The 27287-nt window shown below is 38.4% G+C and overlaps 1 protein-coding gene across 1 annotated transcript in view; it reads left to right on the top strand.

The window, feature by feature from the left end:
• Window positions 1-27287, top strand: part of LOC131683240 (nitric oxide synthase) — a 251568-nt gene that overhangs the window by 174138 nt on the left and 50143 nt on the right. The window contains exons 9-13 of the mRNA XM_058965073.1: window positions 194-375; window positions 543-657; window positions 1079-1173; window positions 24805-24949; window positions 26196-26300. Of these exons, the coding sequence (XP_058821056.1) occupies window positions 194-375; window positions 543-657; window positions 1079-1173; window positions 24805-24949; window positions 26196-26300 (642 nt within the window). The remainder of the gene's footprint in view (window positions 1-193; window positions 376-542; window positions 658-1078; window positions 1174-24804; window positions 24950-26195; window positions 26301-27287) is intronic.

The following is a 27287-nucleotide window of genomic DNA, read 5'->3' as shown; positions in this document are numbered from 1 at the left end:
CATTGCCATTCACAGTAATAACAATTTCAAACCACGACTGCACAAGAACCGGACACCCGCACGTTTGATCCCCAAAACGTGAACTCAATTATATCTTATTTTCCCTTTGTCCAATCTGTGTTTTTCCGCCTGCAATTCGCAACCATTATCCACACAACACAACACATGGGACGAACATGTCAACACCAATCAGCCTATCGCGGTGAAAATGGGCCTGGACACACGAAATCCTACCTCGCTGTGGAAGGACAAGGCACTGGTGGAGATCAACATCGCAGTCCTGCATTCGTTCCAGAGTCGCAACATTACCATCGTCGACCACCATACGGCAAGCGAGAGTTTTATGAAGCACCACGAAAACGAAACTAAACTGAGGTTTGTTTCCCGCACACGGTTATCCCGGGTCGAATCCGGGAACATTTGCCAACAATCCCATCACCCTAAATTTCAATTGTACCGTCGTCGTATGGTGCTGGAAATGTATCTAACGACCGGGAAATGATTTTTGATCGAGTTCTCGCTTTCGTCTGTTCAATTTCCAGAAATGGCTGCCCGGCGGACTGGGTCTGGATCGTTCCGCCAATGTCATCATCCGTGACCCCGGTGTACCATCAGGAAATGGCACTCTACTATCTGCGGCCGTCGTTCGAGTACCAGGTGAGACAACAGGATTATTCTGCTGTTTTTCTTTATTTTGGTTACAACTGATTAATTTTTATGTGCGTTACTACTCGACAGACGTTATTGATTTTGGCCAAGCACAGTTGTTTTTCTTACTGACTTCGCGAGATTGCCTTTATTTCGTGTGGATGGTCTGGACGCGATATGCGTTTTTTGCTGGTTTTTGTTTCGTAGTATACCATATCCGCTGTGAAACCGAGGGAGACAGTTGGATGCATGGGTGTTTCGTTGTGAGTGGAACTGTGTCTGGCAAATTTGAATTTTTTAGCTCAAGATGTATGTGATAGAAAATTATGCTCACGTACGCGAACTCGTTAGGCACACGTAATTTATGATTTGATTCTGAGCTTCTACAAATTGTTTTATTGAAAGTGAATTCATTTTGTTTATTTAAAAGGAATCAGCCATTAAAACGCACATTTGGAAAAAAGGACGCGATTCTTCGAAGAACAAGAAACCAAGAAGGAAGTTCAACTTCAAACAAATTGCTAGGTAAGTTTTGCAGATTTGTCAGTTTTATTAGATGCACCGATGTTCATTGACTTTTTAACGACATTCAATTAGCTAGAGATTATTGAGTAGGGAAAGTTATGAAAATTTAGAGCCATAGTACTCAAGTGAGAGCAAGGATGGGAAATATATAGATCGAAAAACAGAAGTGGCAGGGTCATTAGAAAGAGCCTAAAAATCTAATGGACTAATCTTTTGTCTTCTGCTGGCAGGAGTCGAGCTAAGGCAGCATTACTATGACTCACTCAAGGCTACCAACATGTCTTCCTGCAAAGACAGACTTGTCGCTCTTTACCATGAGAGCTGACTAAAGGGTTAAGAGTAGACTACCCAGAAAAATAATGAATGTTTGAAAACTCAATCGGCCCACCCCTGAGTTGATTCCTAGTTACATCAGGAGTACTTGCATTTAATTTGAAGCAAATCGGACAAGTCTAGCTACCGGACCAAGGTGCTTGAAGTTATGGGATTTTTCGACGATTTACACGGAGAAAACATACTGTTTTCTTCATATTATCACTGTAAATGAAAATAAGAAAGATAATTTAATTGTTTACAACTTTGTCGAAGACTGCTAGACAATCCGGCTTTGTTAAAAGAAGTTATTAAGCTTTTAACGAAGTGATGTCTGAGTCAGTTTTGCATGGGGTCTAGCAGTGCTTGGCTGTGTATACCTCGATACCCACGATCTACACATTTTTTGTGAAATAATGGTTAAATTTACCTCAATGGTATGTTCAGAAGAATTGTAGTAAATAATACGAGTTATGTTTTGGTTAGAATATTTTAGTTGCTGTCTTCATGTAAACCATGCTATAGGTTTCATGCTCTTCACGTACAAAAATAGTTTTAAACAATTTTCCCTTAAGGGGGTCCTCTTATATAATTGTGCAAAAAGTACCTAATGTTTGATAATTTTTTTTAAGAAGTAAAATGGCTTAGACATGTGTGCTATTCTGCAAAATGTTTATTAAGGTTTCATCTATAAAATAAAAATTTTCGAGTGTGAGGTGTCAAAAATGGCGGCTCCAGTAAAAGGTTTTTTTGAAAACCGACCTCATCTGCGGGCACGATACAAGTCGCAATTCGTCGTCTACAAGCAGCAAACCAAAACGATCTTGAAGATTTCATTCCGTAGAGGCGCCCCAACCTAAAAAACATGAAAAAATTCGATGTAGAAACAAAATGGCGGCCACTTGAAAATAAAGTATCGTTTTTTCGAATGATTTTTCCACTTTGGCCGGCAGTAGGAAATCGTTAATGATCCAAATATTGCGATTTTGTTGCTTAAAGCGCCCGAGAATGTTGTCTTCTTTTAGGCGGGCAAAACCCGAAGTTGATTGTTTAGTGGTTCAAAAACGAGAATGCCCGCAGATTTGAAAAATCTTGTTCCGAGAAAGCCGCCATTTTTGACACCTTACACTCGAAAATTTTTATTTTATAGATGAATGAACCTAATATTTATTTTGCAGAATAGCACACATGTTTAAGTAATTTTACTGCTTCAAAAAAATTATCAAACATTAGGTACTTTTTGCCACAATTATATAAGAGGATCATCCCCTTAATGGAGAAAAAATGGTTTTCTACCAAAATTGTTCTCCACCAAGGAGAAATAAAACATAGCTCTTCTTGCATTGGCCTACTAAGCCAAATCAAATGTGTCGATTTCATTCGTTCTCATCAGCTTAAAATGGGCTTCATCCAGCGTGTCGGATTCTGATGAGACAAAACAAATTCCATAACTAATTTCGCTTCATTGTCGCCCAAGATGTCTCTATTGGACGAAAGTGGTAACAATGCGGCTGATTCAGCCCTTTAGGAATGAACTGACTTTACTGTCGTTGTAGCATTGTACGATGTCTATGCTATTAGAAATCACCTATGCCGAAACGTTCAACATCTACGAATCTTTTGTCGTTCACGACCTATACGACAGATGCCATGTCTGACGGCCTTCAAACTGACTTAATCTTTACGGACCTTTGGATGTAATCGTATCTCAATACTCGTCGTCGCTGGTTTTCTTGGCACAGGAATAGATTTCTTGCCAAATCGTTTTGTTTTCGTGAACTTATTCACGAAAACAAACTCGAATCTTCTAGGAACCTTACCGTGAGTAGGAGTTCTGTAGATATAGAACTCAGGGTTTTACTTGAAATATTTCATTTTCGATCTAGTCATATATAGTCAAATATTTCATTTTCGATCTAGTCATATCCATCGCATTTCGTCAGTAGGTGGTTGAATAACCTGCGGACCCGTGTTCTGGACCAAATTTTGCTATTTGAGGTTAGGTTGTTAGGTTGATGATTATCGACGTTTTTCGGCGAAATAAAAACACAAACGCATTGCCAGATCGCCCGGACGTTTCGAGCTACTCCTGGCTTTCACTCATCTTCTGCGGACACTAAAACATATATTTGTCAATAGCAATTTTTCACAACTTAAAATCTAACTTACAATCTTCAATCCTCGTTACACTAGCAATATCTCTGTGTTTAATTTCTACTGTCACTTTTAGATCTCAATTTTTGAATAATATAGTTGTATGCCGTTTTAAATGTAATAGAGTCAGTTTGTTTGTTAACTACATTCTCGTCTTGTGTTAAGTACAGCATTAAATTTTTCGTCAAATCATGTTCAAAGAGGATTGGTCTACCCATCTTATTCTGATCGGTTTCGTCAGATTGGACCCTGCTAACTGATACAAAATGCATAGTGAACGACAACTAGTACCTTTTTGATGTACTGTGCATTGTTTCCAGTACAAAGAACATATAGTATTTATTCTTGCCATTATGAGTCAAGTTATCAAGTGCTGCTCCGACACGACACCGCGGTCTTTGAATTGCACGTTGTTTCTAAACGACAGAATCTTCGTGAGAGTATTTCCTGAAGGTGAAAAGGGAGCGTAGACTTATAAAAGTCGGCTATCTTCAGTAGTATAGCCTATGCAACGTAGTAATGATATCTTTTCACAGATTATACCAAACAGAAAAAATTCGTTTTGCGAAAAACCCTAAAACATATGGCTGAAAGTGACAGCGTTGTAATTAAGATTCTCATGTATATGGAAAATGACTATATGGAAGTAAAGCTGCATGACCTATCACCACGTACTCCTCGTGAGCCAATTGAAAAATATATGTCGCAATTCAGAGAAGTAGGATCCGTTACTCTTGATACAAGAAAAAGCTTCTTTCCGGGTACGCCGTGTTCTTGAGGTGAGGATTCAAGACGAAAGACATATTCCCATACTGGACTATAAACCCCAGTAATATTGGAACTACTATTAAGGGGGGGGATGGTTAAGGGTTTCAGCGTGAAAAAACACTTTCTTTGCGATTTTTTATTAAAAGTTTGAGTAAAGCGAATTGATCAAAACTTTTGTATGTACATTGTACCGTATCATTTCAATAACATTCAGTAATTTTTCTATGCAAAGATATCGACTCGGTGGCGAAGTTTTTTGTAGAACGTCTCTGGAAAAACCTCGATTTGCAATGTTAATTGCCATTTAAAAACTACTTAACCGATTTATTGCAAATTATGCATACAGAGTTTTCGAAATGATTTTTTCAATTAAGGTGGTTTTTACATTAATTATAAATAAAAATTGCTATTTTTCACGAAAAATGCCGCATTTTATGAGCCAGCATTATTAGTCATGCAGTAGGCGATTCTGCAAATGTTTTCCTATAGCGAAAGATGCCCAATCGAAAGTTGTGTGCTCGAGATCCGACGGATACTCATTAACATTTGTTTTCATTCATTTTTATTTTTTATTTATATATTGTAAATGTATGAAGGACTTGCGACTCCGTTTAGTCGTTGCAATGAACCACGCCAGTGTTACGAAATATCAAAATCAGTTACCTATTTCTGCTTGCATTTACCGAAACCGACATTCAGATTCAACGCCTCCCTCATTCATTCACTTTCCAACTGACTGAAATTTCATGCAGAATCGAATGCTTGAGTGCAGAGGAAATATAAATTCATTCACCAACCAAAGCATTCATTTGTTATTATGTCGATAGTTTGAAGGCAGTAGTTAGCATTTTCTACATTTTCCAGCATAAGTGAACTGCGTAATCTATATTTGGTGCACTTTTGATCAATAATCCCTCTCAGAGCTAGCGTAGAAATATAATTCACTTTGCTTCTGAAACCGAACATGTCCGTACCTGAAAGCGCTGCGTCGGGAGAACGAATAACGATGGAAACGAACCAAAAATTTCATTCATCGCTGCGGACATGAATTGAATTTTGTTTTCTTTCAAGTTCATACAGCGATGTCAACTTTTTTAAGCTCTGAACCACGCTAAATACCACGCTAAATAAACGAATCATAAAAAAGACTCATTATATGCCACTCTTTAAGTATGAACCGTGTTAAAAATTAATAAGCATGAGCATGTTGGCCATACAATTCGTAGTTGCTACTCCGTGATTGACCAGAACAAACAATTTTGCACAGAGAATCAACGAATGGGGCCTGGGAGGGCTTAATGTGCACGTTTTGAGAGTTCTATACTATGGAATGCCAATAGCAGCGCCGGCTACGTCCTTACAGTCATCGGGGAAGGAAAGGAATCTTAGTGCAACAAACGTTGTTATGGAGACCGTGTATACCGCTGCATCTCCTCGTTTGCCCGGAAAGTAGTTTTTGTTAGTAAAATGGGGTAAAGAGTTACACAAATCTGGATTCACCTTGATAAGTGGTACGATCTATGCAACTCTCATAAGTGTTATTATGTGTTTATTGATTTAGAATTAATTTTGAAATGCTCGGTTTGTAAAAAACAGCAACTTCAGCCGGCCGGCCGACAGTCGAGAGTGTTGGTTATGTTTAATTGAATCAAACGGCAGGTGAAAGATTTTATTATTTTTTTCTTCTCCACCCCGGCGGAACACGACATTCCCAAAACAATTCAATATAATGAAAAGCGATTACTTTTAGTATCACAAGACATTTGTCGAAATCAGAGCTGGAAATGTTCACCTGGTTGTTTTGAACTTGAAGGAAGAACAAATCTCAAATCATGCCCTACTATGTTCAATTCACAGTTTTTCGTTTGCATCATTCATTCAAACAGCCGAGCTGCTCAATCATTTTCCATTCATTTTCGATTTCATTGACCCTGTGAATATCTCTGTACTGGGATATTGACTAGGCGTTTCAAGCAAAACTACTCTGAACATACTTCCTACTGTTTATGTAAGCTTGAAAACGCAAAATATGTCATTATTTAACGTAAACTGGCCCCTACAGAGCAGATGTCAACTTTGGTCGGTGAATGAAAAAGCATCAATTTGAAATGAAAACGTACGGTTTGGTTATGAAAATCCCACCAACTTGAAAGTGAATGATTAAGGGAGGCTTTGAATTTGAATCATGGTTGGGTTTGATTGAGCTGAAAGTTGGCATTTGAAAATGAAAATTTGCACCACTGGTCGAAATACCTATGTAATTGAAGATTTCGTAATACGAACATTATTGCGTATGAACTTTGGTATTATTATAAGAAATAAAATGACAATTACGTGTTGGTTTCTAACGATTGATTCTTATGTTATGATTATTCGAGAGCGTTGTTATACTATCTGAGGCGTATTTCAAACGGTATAACATAAGCACTACAGAAATGCCTGAAACGACTAACTTTGTATTTTGAATACATAACCGATGGCTTGTACGCGGTTTTTACGCTAATTACTAGAACAAGATTGGAGACAATAAGAACGGAAAAACCTGCTTTAATCCACCTAGTGGTGCAATTGTGCATTTCTCATTTCTCTAAACTATGGCTCGGTGGCTGGTTATGTTCAACATAATTGTGCAAATGTCTATTACATTCTTAGTACACTTGATGAGCTACGTGTCGACGGTGAAACACTTGAAATAAAAAAAATATCTTATTTAATTGGCCTAATCAGCATTAGTCCAATGTTATCTTCTTGCTAACTCATTTGCCACTCCCCAGCTTAATTTGGTATGCTTTGTGATATAATGGTGGTTTAAAGATGATGGGGTTGAGAGAGAGAGAGTTTGCATCAAATCTCGACGTTTCATGCACCTTTAATACATTTGGTATCAACAATATAAATTCTATTTTTAATTTTTCCTATAGTTTATGTGGGAAATTTCTGTGTGGCCACACTCATAAACCCGTAATTCCAGAACCAGAATTCCGGTCGGTAAAAAATTCCTTTCATTTGAGACTAAGTTGGGGCAAATCGGTTTTGCCATCTCTGAGAAAAATAAATGTCATTTTTTGACACATACGCAAATACATACACACACATACAGACTTTTCCGATCTCGACGAACTGAGATACTCGGCCCTCCGGGCAGGGTTTAGGTTGACGGTTTTCAGAGTGATTGCATATCCTTTCTGTATGAGAAAGGCAAAACTTGTCACCTTTAGCGTCAATAATCAAACTATAATACGTTTTATACTCATGAAGAAATATGGTAAACAAGACAAAAATAAAATCCATGTATTACCCCAAATAAAAGTAAACCAATAAATATTGCAATAAAACATTTGTTCTTCGTGCTGATATGACTGCCGCTAATTTGTAACTGGTTTTGGATTCTTCTCGGTAATTGGTCAATTTTGCTATTTCTCAAGCCTAATACATAATTCAAAAGTCATTATTCCTCTTAGACAAGACCATGTGTATTCTTTACGCACACTATATGCCCAGTATGTTAGTTCTTTAGTTGGTCAAAAAATACTTAACGAAATAGTTTGCTTAGTACAAAGAAATGTCAGTTCGATTGGCATCAACCAGCGGATAAGTGTTGCCTTACAATGTCATAAAATCAAAGAGCATTTAACCCTCAAAAAGACAAGGCGTCTCAAAGGCCCGTGTAGCTACAGTTCTGTCGTTTCAATGAACTTGTGATTTGAAATACAAATGAGCGAGACAGGCCCGTGCGCGAGGGGGGGGGGTTGGGAGCTCAAACCCCTCCCATGAATGTTTTGAATTTCTTTTGAAAATTTCTCAACTTCCTGATCATGATTAACCCTCAAAAAGGCACGCGGGTCTCAGAGGCCCGGCACGTTACATTTTTAAGTTACAAAAAAATGGGTATGCAGTATAAGCTTGGGCATGGAAATTTTGATAAGTAGCTTTGAAATCTACAACAAAAATAAAGAATTGTGAAATTTTCATCTATGGAGTGATGCGCAGCAATGTTTGAATTTTTTACATGCACAAAAAGGCAAGCCGGGCCTGACAGGCCCGATGTGCATGAAATATTTACTAGGAATACCACGGGATTATACATTAATATTTATCTGAAAAAAAAAACCATTTTGATGAGTTCATATCCATAATAGTAGGTATTTTTTCAAGTTTTGATTGATTTTATCTTTTTACTTTTTTATAAGAAAAAAGCATACGATTATCACGTGTGTCATATTTTTTTAGTTAAATACTTTCATTTCACCCGACGCCGGCGGTAAAACATGATGATGAGTTATGTTCTACCATAGACCATGCGGTAGACTTGGGTGAAACGCCCAACTCCTACTTTGCAGAAGGCAAAAAATTCTGCACATTTCTTTCCGATCATGCCCATATGAGCCCGCCTAGTTCTAGTTTTCCGTTCTAAGTTTATAACTGATTCGCTCTAGAATACCTATCCGTCTTTCAATTTCATTGCTTTCGTTTCTCTTAGTCTCAAATTTGCCGAAAATAGCCAACAAAATCGATACAGTAGAACCTTGCGGCAATTAAAACATAGTAACGCATAACATCTATGTAAGCAGATATCAGGTGAAAATATTCCTCTTCTAGTAATGAAATAAGCTTGGCACACATTGCACTTTGTTTTGGTTCACTGTATAGATGAGATAAATAAATCAACCGATATTTCAGGAAGGTTCATTTTAACTGAAAGATTAAGTTACAATACTTTATTTTTGATATGCAATTCCGCATCAAAATATCAACAGCACAAGAGCGTATCAGCTCACAACAATCGGAAATTGTAATATTTACCAACGAACGAACGAGAGATTATCTGATTACCATTGCAAAAAGGATTAACGTACGATCAAACATATGTGTATCAATATTCGGTACATGAAACGATGGATGAATTTTTGACCCGGACTGCAAAAATGGGCGAATATTATGTTGTTCGTGTGCTACATCGTTGCCAAACAAATTTTGGGTGCTTCAAAATAATTGCTGCTAGTAATAGGTAGTTGGAACAGAATGGCACATAAACGCATGGAACATTTAAACCAAACTCGCTAATCCAAATTATTACACGCACATATTGTCTCGTTAACTATCGAAACCAATATGATTTACCGATATATTCAATCATTCTACCATCCATAAATTTTTATGCCGGTTTACGTATGCATCCACCAGATTCGGGGGAAGAGAAATCTATAAAACATTGAATTTTCGTAGCCTTTCGGCTTCGGTTGGCATTCAGACACAAACCACATCTGCTGGATACAGTCGTTACGATGGTAGTTAAATTATATGTAATTTTTTGCTCACCACACGCGTATTGTACATGCCAATGTCGCTGACGGACGAGTTTTCCGCATCAATCGAAAACAATCACCCCCACCAGCTACAATGGCTTTTTCCATAAACCGATATCAAATTGATATCGATTGATTAGGGACAACTTCCTAATAGGTTTTCCTGGGGATATGTAATAGCATGTAGGTATTTCAGTATTTTCATTTTCAAAGAAGATATCTTTTCTCATTTTAGGACAATTTCAAGTACCAAAATACCACAGATCATGCTGTGTCGGTCATTGTGAAACCTCTATGTGATCAGCTGTCAGTTTAATCAACCTCAGTTGTGCACCAGTCAAGGGCAGTATTCCACTCACCTTTGAATAGTCCTTCGATTTAAACACTATTTAAACGTTCAAGATAGATAGTCTTTTCTTTGTGACTTGCGAGGAACAACGCTCGATGCGAATGAAAAAAAAAATAGATTTTTTCAAAATTAAATATCTTTACGCAGAAACCGTGGGTTTCTTCATGCCATGTTGAATTTTTTCTTGATTGTTTAGGTCAATTTAGAATTGGTGATACGAGCTCTAAGTCGGAATTTGATAGTAGGTACAAAAATATTGACAGATTTGGAATTACTTCGATCTAAAGCATTCTACCGAAAGTTTTTTCATATATAAAGTGTTCATGGTGAAGGTTGTTCAAATAGAAATCCGTGCAGTAATCTAAAAGTCAATATACCCAATAATCAGCAAAATACAGACTTGCGAACGTATAGTTTGTACCACCTATGTATCTATGCGGTGTTATAGATGAAAACGAATGGAAACAAGCAACACGGATGCAATCATGTGCGCTTCTTCCGTCGTGCTAGAAGGAAATTCTATTCACGAAACTGTCACATTGACTGCCAATCTACTCTTTCTAGTTGTATTTCACTTCGTTACCCACGAAAATACTCGTACAGTGCGGGACCGGGTCGTTACGTCTCGTTAAACAGACAATTTCCTTCCTCGTGCCGAACGACGCGGCGCGGCCGGCGTCCCAGAACACTATTGAGGAAAGAAACGAAAAAGTGGGGCGGTGCTGTGTCTGGACGAGACATAGAAAAAATCTGAACATAAATGAATATCCGTGTGAGAGTTTTTGCCCCAAAATGAACACACATCGAAGCGAATTCGGATATTTACTCACCCTCGTGAGGTGATGTTTCGATAACCGACGAACGAATCAATTTTGGCTTATATGTAGCAGAAAATGGCATTCATTGCTTTAGGCATGAGTTGCCTTTGAAACAGTTGGTCATTTAGAGGTAAAACGCTGGTATTCGAAGCGAGGTTATTGTGTGAACATTGATAGCGTGATTATATTATTTGCTTCATGCTTTGTTTAAAGTATAGTGACCCAATTAAGTGAAACTATCTCATACCAAGATGGAGAAAAAATTAGCACAATGTCAGAAAGTTATATTTTGTTACCTATGTTCTTCCTTTGATAACGCAGAGAGTGGCGAAGTTAGGGGGTTCCAACAAAAATAATTTAAAATTAGCTTTTTGGTGTTTTTGGATTCCTCGAACGGAACCAAAAACGTTGCTTAACCTGGCTGAAAATCACATGGTCAGTGTTAAGTCAGGCCGGACTAATTAACAATTTATTGATTTCGAGAAAAACGAGATTAAAATTTGAATCGCTGCATCCTTTACATCATAAATGGAAATTACTTTTTGCCATAATTCTTGCTAATTGTAGCATATTTCGAATCTCGCAAAAGTCGAATGTAGCTGAAGAAACTCTATATCCCACACTATCATTACCTTATTTATTGATGTTTTGCGACTTAGTCCGGTCTGACCCAACACCAACAACAAGTTAAGCTAATTGCATCTGTAACTATCACCACCTTCGTATCAGTTAGATGATAAATCTAAACTGGCACCAAATTTAGCGCTAGATAGACGCATAAATACAAAACCCGTTTTAATCCACCCAGCAGTCCAATTTTACCTTTCTCATTTTTCAAAGCTATGATTTAAAGCTGGCTACGTTCAACATAACATTGTGGAAATATCTATTACATTCTTATTACGCTTGGTAAGTATATATGAGTGCATGACTGCCACGAACCTGATGAGCAACATGTGGACGCTAACATACAGGTCGGTCTCGATTATCCGGGGATTCGATTATCCGAGGAAAATGATTTGATTATCTGGGTGTTTCGAAAAAATTCAAATTCCAAACTACAATGTCTGATTATAGTGGTAATTCGATCATTGCAGTCGACAGAACATTTTTTCCGAGAATGGGTGGTCTAGGGTTCTCATCTCAAACTTTGGCCTACCCTAAAAATAGCTTATATATGGGTTATTCCGCACAAAATGACGAAGAGAAACCAAAACTTGGAATCAACCTTTACAGATTGGAACCAGTTTTGAATAAATTGTTCATCTCGAGCCAATATATAATAACCTAAATTGTTGTGTCGTTTGAACCACCCCTTGGTCCATGGGAACTAGACTGCCCAGAAAAATAATGAATTTTTGAAAACTCAATCGGCCCACCCTGGCTCGATTTCTAGTCCCACCAGGAGCACTTGCTCAAAATTTGAAGCAAATCGGACAAGTCTAGCTACGTGCCTGAAGTTTGTATGGGATTTTTCGACAATTTACACTGAGAAAACCCACTATCTCGCATTTTGACCGCCAGGTGGCAGTGTATGCATTTTAATATCACTATAAGTAAAAATAAGAAAGATAATTTAATTGTCTACAATTTTGTCGAGGACTGCTGGTCAATCCGGCTGTGATAAAGGAAGTTGTTGAACTTTTAACGAAGTGATGTCTGAGTCAGTTTTGCATGGGGTCTAGTCATGGTTGTGTAATAGTACTCGAGTCCCACAAACTATACATTTTTGTGAAATAATGGTTAAGTTTAGCCGAATAATATGTTACGAAGAGTTTTAGTATATAATGTGAGTTATGTTTTGGTTGGAAAATTTTAGTTCCACCTATAACCTAACTTTTTATAGAAGAGAGATAGAATATCGAGATGTTCGGAACATATACACTGAAACCTCCATTTACGAACCGAACCAGGGGTTCCTAAACTGAATTAGTTCGTAAAAAAGTGTTCGTTATTTGGGATTTAGTTCGTAAAAAAAGTTTGCTTCACATTCTTATTAATATTCGTTGGTTGACCAATATTCTGGATAACGCTAACAATATCGGTATTTTTGGTACGGGCTTGACAAGTAGATGCTGAAAATGGACAATTGGAACCGTTTTGAAATCCATGATGGCGACTTCCGGTTGAGCAATATTCTTGATATCAAACAGTATGGGTTCTATTTCCGTCATGCACTCGTCAACCTTATCCCGAAAATACCCATATTGTTGAGGTTATAGACAATTTATCTAAACCGGAAGTCGTTATCTTGGATTCTAAAATGGTTAAAGACATCGATTTCCGTCATGCACCCGTCAACCTTATTCCGAAAATATCCATATACTTGAGGTTATAGAAAATTTATCTAAACCGGAAGTCGCCATCTTAGAGTCCAAAACGGCTCAAGATATCGATTTCCGTCATGCACTCGTCAACCCCATTCCGAAAATACCCATATTGTTATGGTTATAGAAAATTTATCTAAACCGGAAGTCGCCATCTTGGATTCCAAAACGGCTCAAGACATCGATTTCTGTCGTGCACTCGTCAACATCATTCCGAAAATACCCATATTGTTGAGGTTATAGAGAATTTATCTAAACCGGAAGTCGCCACCTTGGATGCCAAAACGGCTCAAGACATCTATTTTCGTCATGCACTTGTCACCCCCATTCCGAAAATACCCATATTGTTGTGGTTATATAGAATTTATCTAAACCGGAAGTCGCCATCTTGGATTCCAAAACGGCTCAAGACATCGATTTCCGTCTTGCACTCGTCAACCCCATTCTGAAAATATCCATTTTGTTGAGGTTTCTGAAAATTTATCTAAACCGGAAGTCGCCATCTTGGATTCCAAAACGGCTCAAGACATCTATTTTCGTCATGCACTTGTCACCCCCATTCCGAAAATACCCATATTGTTGTGGTTATATAGAATTTATCTAAACCGGAAGTCGCCATCTTGGATTCCAAAACGGCTCAAGACATCGATTTCCGTCTTGCACTCGTCAACCCCATTCTGAAAATATCCATTTTGTTGAGGTTTCTGAAAATTTATCTAAACCGGAAGTCGCCATCTTGGATTCCAAAACGGCTCAAGACATCTATTTTCGTCATGCACTTGTCAACCCCATTCCGAAAATACTCATATTGTTGTGGTTATATAGAATTTATCTAAACCGGAAGTCGCCATCTTGGATTCCAAAACGGCTCAAGACATCGATTTCCGTCTTGCACTCGTCAACCCCATTCCGAAAATATCCATTTTGTTGAGGTTTCTGAAAATTTATCTAAACCGGAAGTCGCCATCTTGGATTCCAAAATGGCTCAAGACATCGGTTTCCGTCATGCACTCGTCAACCCCATTCCGAAAATACCCAACTTATATTAGCAACAATTAACTAAGAATACATAAGTATATTACTTCATGCTGTAATGTACGAACTCAAACTTTCCAAAAAGAGTTCTTTATTTCGAATTTAGTTCGTAAAAAAAGTTACGTAAATTGAATATTACGTAAAAAAAAGAGTTCGTAAATGGAGGTTTCAGTGTACTGAAAATGTCCGTTCTACAACTTTGTAGAAGACACCTAATTTCTATCTCTTTCCGTTGAAAAGTTAGCGTTGGCGCCCTCTATGCGGTCATAGGTGGAACTAAAATTTTCTAACCAAAACTTGACTCGTATTATCTGCTATAATTCTTCTGAACATGCTCTTGAGCTAAACCTAACCATTATTTCACAAAAATGGTTAGTTCGTTGGAATGAAGTAATGATGCCCCATGCAAAACTGACTCAGACATCACTTCGTTAAAAGTTTAATAACTTTTTTCAACAAAGCCGGATTGACTAGCAGTCTTCGACAAAGTTGTAGACAATCAAATCATCTTTCTTATTTTCACTTACAGTGATAATATGCTGCATACAGTGCCACCTACCGGTGCAAATGCGAGCTAGTGTGTTTTCTCCATGTATATTGTCGAAAAACCCTATACAAATTTCAGGCACGTTGGTCCGGTAGCTAGACTTGTCCGATTTGCTTCAAATTTGGAGCAAGTACTTCTGGTAGCACTATGAATCGACTCAGGGGTGGGCCGATAGGGGTCATTTTTGCTTGTCACTTTAATGAGAACACTCTTAATTTTAACAAATTGTTAAAAAAATGAGTTTCTTCGGATTGTATCTCTGGTACTGTTTGCACTAGAATCAATCAGTGAGATGATTTTTGAAGAATTTATTTAAAAAATCTAGAAAAAATAAAGTTTTTAACGGCAGTGTTGCCAAATATTCAAATTTTTAGGTTTAAACTTAAAGTACATTTTTCTCATAATACACTCTCATAAGTACATCGGTCGGTTTCTGGCACTCTCTTGGGATAATGATGACATGTTTATCAGGATTCTGTTTGGATACTTTCCAGGATTCTGATCGAAGTTTTCTTACTATTCTAATGGAATCTATTTCAGAATTTAGATTGAGTTCTTATCCGTATTTCTAAGGTTTTTTCTCTGAATTTTTATGCATTATTCTAGAGAAAAGCTTCTTAGACGTCTGGTGGAATCCTTTTCAAGATATCAAGATTTCAAGATGTAGAATTCTGCGAAGATTATGATTTATTCAAGATGCTGATAGAATCGTGTTCCTATTTTCAATGAAATCCGATGTAAAGGTCTGATGATATTCTACTCTGAGCTTCAGTTGACTTTGACACAATATTGCTCTTCTCCCATTATCCCCTTCAACAGTTGATTCCTGCTCAGAATTCCAATGACATCTTAACCCCTTCATGCCCATGTTGTTGTAAAACAACCCTTTTTCTATACGACTATAATTTTTGGTTTACACAAGATATGTTTACAACGACAAGTAAGACTAATAACTGGGGCTAATATCTTTCATTTAGCACTAATAATTATAAATATTATCAGTAGAACAGAAGTTATTACAATTAATCTGATTGGGTTCCGCTGAAGCAGTGCTGACACACATTGTTTTTGCTAACGAAAATGAAATTTTGGAATATTTTCGTAGTCTGCCAATATTATTGAAAACAGTTAAAATTTATACTGCCTTCGACAACGTTTTCCAGGTAATTGACTAGATCGGAAGGTAAATATTGGGCAGCTCCTAGTACTTTGAAAGATGTACCTATCTTGATTAAAACAGGTTTTTGGTGTTTCACGACACCACCAGTTCTAAGGAAATGTAGTTTTAGAATCCTATATGTGGTGGAAAAATGCTGGTCAAGAAAGGGTTAACAAGATTCTGATAAGAGACCTGGCAGTCACTGGAGGCGATTTTAATTTTTGGGTAGCTCATGCAAAGATGGGCTATGTAGAGAGGGCGCTAGCAGTACTTCTCGCAGAGGTGGCCGGGAATCCATTATCGACGTAACCTTTGGTAGTCCTTCGCTGGTGGCAAACATGAGTGGGAGAGTTTGCGTAGTGATCACCTGACAATCCGGTATGATATTGGTCATCTAAATGATGCTGCAAGGGCAAGGATCTCTTTGTGGAAGCACAACGCGCACTCTTCTAACTGGAACGAGGGTTAAAAGAAAGAAACGCTAGCTGTGATATGACGATAAGTCGATTCCCTCTAACAAAATCATCGAAACAAAAAAAAACAAACCATATTCTAATCATGTTCAGTATCTAAGGGCAACGATTATTTTGTCATTTAATGTATTTTATTAACACAATTTCAAAATGGAAATGATTCGTATCTCATGCATCGTTTCAGTCTTGTATGCTGTAAAAAACCCGCACCGGTGAAGAAAAATCAAATTTTAGGCAATATAATCACATTTCATGTATAGACCAAGCTTTCTAGTTTTATTTTGCCATGATTGTAACTTTACTAAAGTACGCATACAAATGTAGCGAATGCAGTGGTCTTAATCATATATCGAAGCTATAAATATACAAGAATCGAAAACAATTTTATTTCTGGACTTAGATGAGTTTTTGCGACGGTTTTTTGAGTGGCAGTGTACGCATTCATAAATAGGCTTTGTAGTATGTACCTCTTAGTTGAATCAAAGTAGGATGGGCTGAGTGGAAATGAATCACGTGAAATCAATGAACTGATCGAACGAAAATAATAAACTATCGTCGTGCTTTCCATCGATTCGCATAAATTTGTTGCTAAGAAAGTTTTCATCTTTGTGCAACGAAAGCACAGATTGCTATCATGCAGGCTACGCATACAATCACGTAACAAATTAGATATACCTACCTACACATTCGCCTCAAACATTGAACCCAAGCGAAGGGTGTTCGGTTGTACAATGCTCGAATTAAATAGCTGTGTCTACTCACACACATATCCGTACACGAATGGAAGATACGCACATAGCAAAATGAGTCAACGCTGATGATGATGGGTTGAGCAAAAGACACAACTAGTACCACAACTCTTTTGGGATTTTAGATTGATGTGTACTGATGCACCGGTGCACAGTGGGCAAAAAGCGACCCCCAGAGGCACTTAATTAGTCGCCGCGGGATTCCTATCATAATTTATATATGAAAAGTTGCGGAATTTGATAAGAAATCAAACGCACCTAGCTTGGTCCACTGCACGCATCTGTGGCCAGAGCTAGGGGGGTTTGAGTACCCGGAGAACTCCCGGTATTAGGCAAAAAGTGATTTCCAGAAGCACTAAATTAGTTGCCGCGGGATTTCTATAATAATTTATATATGAAAAGTTGCGGAATTTTATAAGAACTCAAACGCAACTGGTTTGGTCCACTGCACGCATCTGTGGCCAGAGTCACGGGGGTTTCAGTACCCGGAGTATTCCGATATTAGACAAAAATGATTCCCAGAGGCACTTAACTGATCGCCGCATGTTTCCTAACATAATTTATATATGAAAAGTTGCGGAATTTGATAAGAAATCAAACGCACCTAGTTTGGTCCACTGCACGCATCTGTGGCCAGAGCTAGGGGGATTTGAGTACCCGGAGAACTCCCGGTATTAGGCAAAAAGTGATTTCCAGAGGCACTCAATCAGTCGCCGCCGGATTCCTATTATAATTTATATGTGAAAAGTTGCGGAATTTGATAAGAAATCAAACGCACCTAGTTTGGTCCACTGCACGCATCTGTGGCCAGAGTCACGGGGGTTTCAGTACCCGGAGTATTCCGATATTAGACAAAAATGATTCCCAGAGGCACTTAACTGATCGCCGCAGGTTTCCTATCATAATTTATATATGAAAAGTTGCGGAATTTGATAAGAAATCAAACGCAACTGGTTTGGTCCACTGCACGTGTCTGCGGCCACAGTTACGACTGTTTGAGTACCCGGAGTATTCCGGTATTAGACAAAAAGTGATTCCCAGAGGCACTCAATTAGTCGCCGCGGGATTCCTATCATAATTTATATATGAAAAGTTGCGGAATTTGATAAGAAATCAAACGCAACTGGTTTGGTCCACTGCATGCATCTGTGGCCAGAGTCACGGGGGTTTGAGTACCCGGAGTATTCCGGTATTAGACAAAAAGTGATTCCCAGAGGCACTCAATTAGTCGCCGCCGGATTCCTATAATAATTTATATATGAAAAGTTGCGGAATTTGATAAGAAATCAAACGCACCTAGTTTGGTCCACTGCACGCATCTGTGGCCAGAGCTAGGGGGGTTTGAGTACCCGGAGAACTCCCGGTATTAGGCAAAAAGTGATTTCCAGAGGCACTAAATTAGTTGCCGCGGAATTTCTATAATAATTTATATATGAAAAGTTGCGGAATTTGATAAGAAATCAAACGCAACTGGTTTGGTCCACTGCACGCATCTGTGGCCAGAGTCACGGGGGTTTGAGTACCCGGAGTATTCTGGTATTAGACAAAAAGTGATTCCCAGAGGCACTTAACTGATCGCCGCAGGTTTCCTATCGTAATTTATATATGAAAAGTTGTGGAATTTGATAAGAAATCGAATGCAACTGGTTTGATCCACTGCACGCATCTGTGGCCAGAGTCACGGGGGTTTGAGTACCCGGAGTATTCCGGTATTAGACAAAAATGATTCCAAAAATCTTGGAACAACTTTAAACGTTATGTTATCGAAAATATATTATACATAAACATTTATTGTGGGCTTTTATATTACCAAATGAGATCTACTCAAAATTATCACTGAAACCCCTGAAACTTTTTCCTAAACTACTACATGCACAAATATTCTATCTAGTGATATACGCTGTTGAAAAGGAATTTGCGGTTAGGGTAAATCGTGCACAACCTGGTGGTGCAGGCAATTCAAATACGGGTAATAAGATGTCTGAATAACTTCTTATGTTTATTTGTTTTAATATTGTAAATCGCTATTATTACAGGAAATATGGCCAGACGACTACTATCTCAACCGGCATTATTTGCCAAACATTTAAAAATAGAAAATGGCGAGCGAATCGTTGAGGATATTAGTATTTTAAGTATACTAAGTACCACATCTCAATCACTAGACGATGACAAAGTTCTGCAGCTTTTCGAAACGGTTTCGGAGAATTTGCAGAAATCTTTACAACATGTTAAGATTTTACCGCCGTGTATAGAAAAATATCGTCACATGAAGGATATATCTGAGATGATGGTTGATATTTACCTTTAAAAATAATAGTAATAAGATTAATGATAATTACATAAACAATTTTTAGCCTCTCCCGTTATCGTTCTACTCCGAAGAAGCTGGAGAATCTGCTCATCGTAGGCACAAGATGAATCGATTGTATTCATCACGGAAGGCAAATTTCCCAACAATAATTTAATTATTTAAACATGTCGATATTGAATTAGGTGTCGCCTGAAGCAAATCTCGAGGATATGCTAGTAGCTGCTCTAGCGTGGACGGATCCATGTATCGCGGATCGCATCATCTCTAAGTCTAGTAAAACCAAACGAACGAAGAATACGCAGTTTGATGAAAAAATTCGGCAATACTTAAAGAGATCAAATGATAATTTAGACACTTTGGTAGGATTAGACTTTGATGCCGGATTGAATTCAGATTCTGACTAATTTTAATCATTATATTTTTATTACTTTAAATTTTATATTTCTTTACAATTTTGACCATTTATCAGTGTTATCAGTGTTATTTGAGGAGTTCATTTACGATACTCCTGTACCAGAATTTCAATCTAAAATTAGGGTAATACAAGTTTTAACTGTAATTTTCGCGAACATTTATCTGTCATTGAATGGTAACAAATAACACAAACCTAAAAAAGTCTCTAACTAAATTCTAGTTTGATTTTTTTTCTAAACATAGCCGTGGTTGTTGTTTCGCGTAATATGGATTAGCACAGCAAATAGACAGAATATAATAAATGTAGTCCAGGGTTATGAAACTCGAATCAGATCTTTATTTCGATTCCATTATTTTATGCTTTCACGTTATTATATTTACCGAAGCGTGATGTCTATAATATAATATGGCTTCATCTTCAGAAAAAAAATTGCCAAAATTTTTTTTTCTGAGACACCTTTATGGGGAAAAACCCTACTACTGCCCTCATGGAAAATAGCAGCGAAAAAATAATTTTTATTGTATCGGAAAAAAAATCAAATTACTCCAAATTTAGTTTATTCCTCACGAAAATACCCAAATACGCTACACTCTCCTATTACCACACTCTTCTAAATTCCATAAATAACATCCTCGAACAAAAATATTATCCTACCGTAATTGTTAACACTTGGAAACTAAAATGAAAATGAATAAAGTCGAATATTTTGGCAGTTTTACTACTTTACCCTAATACCAGGAATTTTTCGGATACTAAAACCCTGACTGGTGACTCTGGTCACAGATGCGTGCAGTGGACCAAACTAGTTGCGTTTAATTTCTTATCAAATTCCGCAACTATTCATATATAAATTATGATAGGAATATCGCGGCGACTAATTGAGTGCCCCTGGGAATCACTTTTTGTCTAATACCGGAATACTCCGGGTACTCAAACACTCGTAACTGTGGCCACAGACGCGTGCAGTGGACCAAACCAGTTGCGTTTGTTTTCTTATCAAATTCCACAACTTTTCATATATAAATTATTATAGAAATCCCGCGGCAACTAATTTAGTGCCTCTGGAAATCACTTTTTGCCTAATACCGGGAGTTCTCCGGGTACTCAAACCCCCGTGACTCTGGCCACAGATGCGTGCAGTGGACTAAACCAGTTGCGTTTGATTTCTTATCAAATTCCGCAACTATTCATATATAAATTATGATAGGAATATCGCGGCGACTAATTGAGTGCCCCTGGGAATCACTTTTTGTCTAATACCGGAATACTCCGGGTACTCAAACACTCGTAACTGTGGCCACAGACGCGTGCAGTGGACCAAACCAGTTGCGTTTGTTTTCTTATCAAATTCCACAACTTTTCATATATAAATTATTATAGAAATCCCGCGGCAACTAATTTAGTGCCTCTGGAAATCACTTTTTGCCTAATACCGGGAGTTCTCCGGGTACTCAAACCCCCGTGACTCTGGCCACAGATGCGTGCAGTGGACTAAACCAGTTGCGTTTGATTTCTTATCAAATTCCGCAACTTTTCATATATAAATTATTATATAAATCCCGCGGCAACTAATTAGTGCCTCTGGGAATCACTTTCTGTCTAATACCGGAATACTCCGGGTACTCAAACACTCGTAACTGTGGCCACAGACGCGTACAGTGGACCAAACCAGTTGCGTTTGATTTTTTATCAAATTCCGCAACTTTTCATATATAAATTATGATACGAAACCTACGGCGATCAGTTAAGTGCCTCTGGGAATCATTTTTGCCTAATACCGGAATACTCCGGGTACTCAAACCCCCGTGACTCTGGCCACTGATGCGTGCAGTGGACCAAACCAGTTGCATTTGATTTCTTATCAAATTCCGCAACTTTTCATATATAAATTATTATAGAAATCCCGCGGCAACTAATTAAGTGCCTCTGGAAATTACTTTTTGTCTAATACCGGAAGTTCTCCTGGTACTCAAACCCCCCTAGCTCTGGCCACAGATGCGCGCAGTGGACCAAACTAGGTGCGTTTGATTTTTTATCAAATTCCGCAACTTTTCATATATAAATTATGATAGGAATCCCGCGGCGACTAATTGAGTGCCTCTGGGAATCACTTTTTGTCTAATACCGGAATACTCCGGGTACTCAAACCCCCGTGACTCTGGCCACAGATGCGTGCAGTGGACCAAACCGGTTGCGTTTGATTTCTTATCAAATTCCACAACTATTCATATATAAATTATGATAGGAATCCCGTGGCGATTAATTGAGCGCCTCTGGGAATCACTTTTTGTCTAATACCGGAATACTCCGGATACTCAAACCCCCGTGACTCTGGCCACAAATGCGTGCAGTGGACCAAACTAGTTGCGTTTGATTTCTTATCAAATTCCGCAACTTTTCATATATAAATTACGATAGGAAACCTGCGGCGATCAGTTAAGTGCCTCTGGGAATCACTTTTTGTCTAATACCGGAATACTCCGGGTACTGAAACCCCCGTGACTCTGGCCACAGACGCGTGCAGTGGACCAAACCAGTTGCATTTGATTTCTTATCAAATTCCGCAACTTTTCACATATAAATTATAATAGGAATCCGGCGGCGACTGATTGAGTGCCTCTGGGAATCACTTTTTGTCTAAAACCGGAATACTCCGGGTACTCAAACACTCGTAACTGTGGCCACAGATGCGTGCAGTGGACCAAACCAGTTGCATTTGATTTCTTATCAAATTCCGCAACTTTTCACATATAAATTATAATAGGAATCCGGCGGCGACTGATTGAGTGCCTCTGGGAATCACTTTTTGTCTAAAACCGGAATACTCCGGGTACTCAAACCCCCGTGACTCTGGCCACAAATGCGTGCAGTGGACCAAACTAGTTGCGTTTGATTTCTTATCAAATTTCGCAACTTTTCATATATAAATTATGATACGAAACCTGCGGCGATCAGTTAAGTGCCTCTGGGAATCATTTTTGTCTAATACCGGAAAACTCCGGGTACTCAAACCCCCGTGACTCTGGCCACAGATGCGTGCAGTGGACCAAACCAGTTGCATTTGATTTCTTATCAAATTCCGCAACTTTTCATATATAAATTATTATAGAAATTCCGCGGCAACTAATTTAGTTCCCCCGGGAATAACTTTTTGCCTAATACCGGGAGTTCTCCGGGTACTCAAATCCCCCTAGCTCTGGCCACAGATGCGTGCAGTGGACCAAACTAGGTGCGTTTGATTTCTTATCAAATTCCGCAACTTTTCATATATAAATTATGATAGGAATCCCGCGGCGACTAATTAAGTGCCTCTGGGGTCGCTTTTTGCCCACTGTGCGGTGTAGTGAAGTGCACTATTTTAGCACTTTCGAGCAGAAGTGCAGAAAACTGAGTGTGTTCCATTGACACTTCTGCTCGAAAGAAAACCAGTGCACTCCACTGCACCGGTGCGCATCAATCGAAAAACATATATGTTATCCGTGTTTGCACATTGAGCTCGACTGTACAAACGATTTTGTGTACGAATGAATGCGTTCGAGATTGTACATAAAAGTGTGCTTGAAACGAGCACAACACAAAAGAAAGCATGGTGTTTGAACGGACAAGCTCATTCGCATGTTGAACGGCATTGCGTAGCGTACCTCCACAGCCAGTGTAACGGACTTTGCACTCAGCTACACTGGCTGTGAAAACAAGCAGCGTAGTGATCTGCTCCGCTTGCCGTTCAACAGGCAACTGAGCTTGTCCGGCCAAATTCGTTTTTTAACCTTCCGGCAGTCGCGCTAGTGGACTGAGTGTACGCTGCTCTGAAATCGTCTTAGAGCATCAGCGGCTATTCGTTTAGTGGGCCATGGGCGCGACTTCCGGAGGGTTAAATAGTCGACAATGACGTCATTCAGAGAAGCATTGCGCGCTAGGTACATAAATCTGTCGTGCCAGACTTGGGAAGCGCTACCTTCTATGTGCAAATGTATGGTATTTTGACTATGTTACACATTGTACAAATTTTTAATGTCATGATATTAAAAATCTTTGGGTGTATCTATTGGAACCTGTTCTCAGAAATATTTCGGGACGATATGTGCAAAAAAATTGAAAATTTATCGTGAGATGGCTGAGTTTGAAGCGTTTAAAACCTGACCATTTTTAGTTACATATCATTTTTGTTAAATTTGCAAAGTGCACCCCCATATCGGAAACAAAGACGTAGTCCTACGTCAAAAAAGTTTGACTCGATTATCCGCGGTGAGATTTTTTTGAAATTCCCGGATAATCGAGTCCGACTTGTATGCCCTTTTTCTCTGTGTGTATAAATATATTTGCAACGCTACCATAGCTTCCAGTCCCAAACTAATTTAATGTCGTTAGATCATGTTAATAGTCAATAGAAAATAGTAAACATTCTCTTTGATGTGCTTTAGATCTCTTCTAGATTGACTCGACGGGCTTGTAAAATTATGTAGGTTTCGATGAATACTGGTAGCGCTTTTTAGCTTTTAATATTTCATCAAACATGTAACAAATTTAAATAAGCTCTGATAAAAACAAGATGCATAAAATTATCCTCCCCGAAACAAATTTTCCGACTACGCTACCGGCTGAAGAGTAATGCTGTAACAAGAAACATACTATTCTATGTCGCTTGGTACAAAACATGAGAAAGATCCTTCCCTTTTAGCAGGATGCTAGAGGTAAATCTGAAACACATATTATCCTTGCTCAGCATAAAAATATTTTAAATTGACATGTAAGAACAGCACACTTACTGCCGTGCTACCGCCATCCTGCCGGAGATGTAGCAGTCGAAAATTTACCATATTGCAAACGGTGCACCATGGATGTATTACACTACATATAACTGTGCTTTTCTCATCTTTCTCCCTCTCTCTCTTTCTCCCTCGCCAGGGCTGTCAAATTTACATCCAAATTGTTTGGACGCGCGTTATCACGGCGGATCAAGGCGACGGTGCTGTATGCAACGGAAACCGGACGCTCGGAGCAGTATGCAAAGCAGCTCGTGGAGCTGCTAGGACATGCTTTCAACGCACAGGTGAGCTTCAAACAACTGTTGGAGTTGGTCTACCTAAATACTACTATAGGTACAATGTGTACTAAGGTGAACCAGTGTAGCTAGTGGGTTTGGCCATGTTTCGTTGCGGTCACTGGCTGCGGTTGCTCTTCTGTGGAGTGCGGAACTGTAATTTTCCCCGAGCCGCTCCGTGCCACCGTTCGTCGTTTTTGGTTGGTTGGAGATGTTTAAAATTGACCAACTTGTAATTGTGGTGAGAAATTTAGGCTATGCCTAAGAAGAAAGAATTTGTGTGGCGTTTTCCGTGACATCGTTAAGCTGGTGCAAAGAACTTCAATTATTATAATAAATTTTGTTTTGAGACTGTTATTATCTGACTTGTTCAACATTTGCTCAGTTGCCGGATCAAATCAGCTTCAGTGTGTCTTAGCTAACGAGGTTGGTGATAAATATAGAAGGAGATTGGGAAAAGTTTTACCGTAATGTCACGAAATTATGCACCGTTGTTGGTGTGCTGATAAGGATTCTTTGAAAATAATTTACCATCAACTCGTACGAGGAAAGAATCCTTTGCGGTCCTACTTTAAAAAAGCAACGGCATACTATGGCATCCACTCGAAGTTTGTCTTCATTATAACGTGTTTGTTTTTATAATTTCTTCAAGTATTTTTTATGAATAAAGAATTGCCCCCTTAAAATGTGCAATTTTAGAAATCTTCTTTTTGGCGGATTCTGAACAACTGTACCGGATAAATGCTTCAGATTCGCAAGTTCTTTGTGGATTTTGACGATTGGAGGTGGAAAATGTCAGTATTGGATTTTTCCTGGGTATATTAACTTAGAAAATATTCTATAACGTCAATATATTACAGATGATTGGCAGTATTTGTTAGACTTGAATGATGACTGCTCAATGAAATATCGTATAACGATATATAAACGGCAATTAAATACATTTCACAAATCACTTCATCTATTAAAATTTATTTTATAAACTGTAGTTGATATTCTTGCTAAATAATATTTTCTTACCTCTTGAATATCAACATTATTGCAGAGCAATTATTTAATCGAACCACTACAAACGAAGCTAATTCCAACAGCACTCGATCCAACGATTGGAAAGCTCACGTAAACTTTCCCCCAGAACGGAAACATTATTCTAACTACTTTTCCTTTCTTTCTCTCGTGTATCCATCCAACCGCAACCGTTACACCGCCCACACCCCGACGACCGCGCGCGCACTCACACATAAACTCGAAACAGATCTACTGCATGTCGGATTACGACATCTCATCGATAGAGCACGAAGCCCTGCTCCTGGTCGTTGCATCCACTTTCGGCAACGGGGACCCACCGGAAAACGGCGAGGTAAGTTTTTGAATAAGCTTCCAGCTGCTTCTGCCTCTTTCCACATCCGCATCATTTCTATCCATTTTCCATCCATGGCTAGTAGGTATCTACATTTAAACACGACGAGCGTTGGCAGAGCTACATTAGACCGGCCCAAAACTTTAAAATGCTTCTCCGTCAGGGAAGCAGAAACATCGCTATAAGCTCGTATTTGGCATGCGGCTTTGGTGAAGTCGTGAGCCAAAAAAAGTGAAGATTTGTGCCAGTCTAAACATTTTTTATGTATATAGCTTGGGAAAAAAACTTTTCAGCTTTCAGGTTGATGGAGACTTGTGACGCTTTCCGAGCGGCTTTGGTTGTTTGGTTGGGTGACTTGTGACTGATTTTCGTCTAATTTGCTGCTGCTGGAGAACATTCACATTAGGGTGGTCACGGTACTGGTTCTCATGAGTGAATTTATAAGGTTAAAAACTACCACACACAAACATTAGTTGTACTTTTTTTTTTTTTTCAATTTGTTTATTTGATAAGGCACGTATGCGTTAGCTTAAAGGTGCCATTTTTTCATTGTTTTACATTTTGAATTTCTTAAAACTAGGGGGATACACATTTCAATATTATTTTGTTTTATATAATAAAACTAAAAAAAAAAACTACAGCTAACTTATACATATAAAAGAGGGTATAATATAATATTCGTAAGATTTGGGGGACGGGTCATTTGTGTGTTCTTTGTATAGTAATTCACTTTATGATTTTTAGAAGGGAGATTGTAGAAAAAATAATTATTAACTAAGCGGAACATTTTACAAGCTTATTAACTAGAGATAACTAGAAAGAGTGGTTCAAGATTAAGGGGAATTAATTAGGGCTATTTTAAAGTAGTGGTACTGTTGCGCATTTCTTAACGAGATTAAATATTGTTCAACTAAAACTAGAAGATAGGGGGGCACATAAGTTTTGGGAAGATATTCAAGGGGAGAAGGGGGTGAAGACATACATCTG

This window comes from Topomyia yanbarensis, chromosome 2, assembly GCF_030247195.1.
Source record: "Topomyia yanbarensis strain Yona2022 chromosome 2, ASM3024719v1, whole genome shotgun sequence".
Classification (NCBI taxonomy): domain Eukaryota; kingdom Metazoa; phylum Arthropoda; class Insecta; order Diptera; family Culicidae; genus Topomyia; species Topomyia yanbarensis.
Note: the sequence above shows the minus strand (reverse complement) of the source record. Positions and strands in the feature narration are given on the sequence as shown.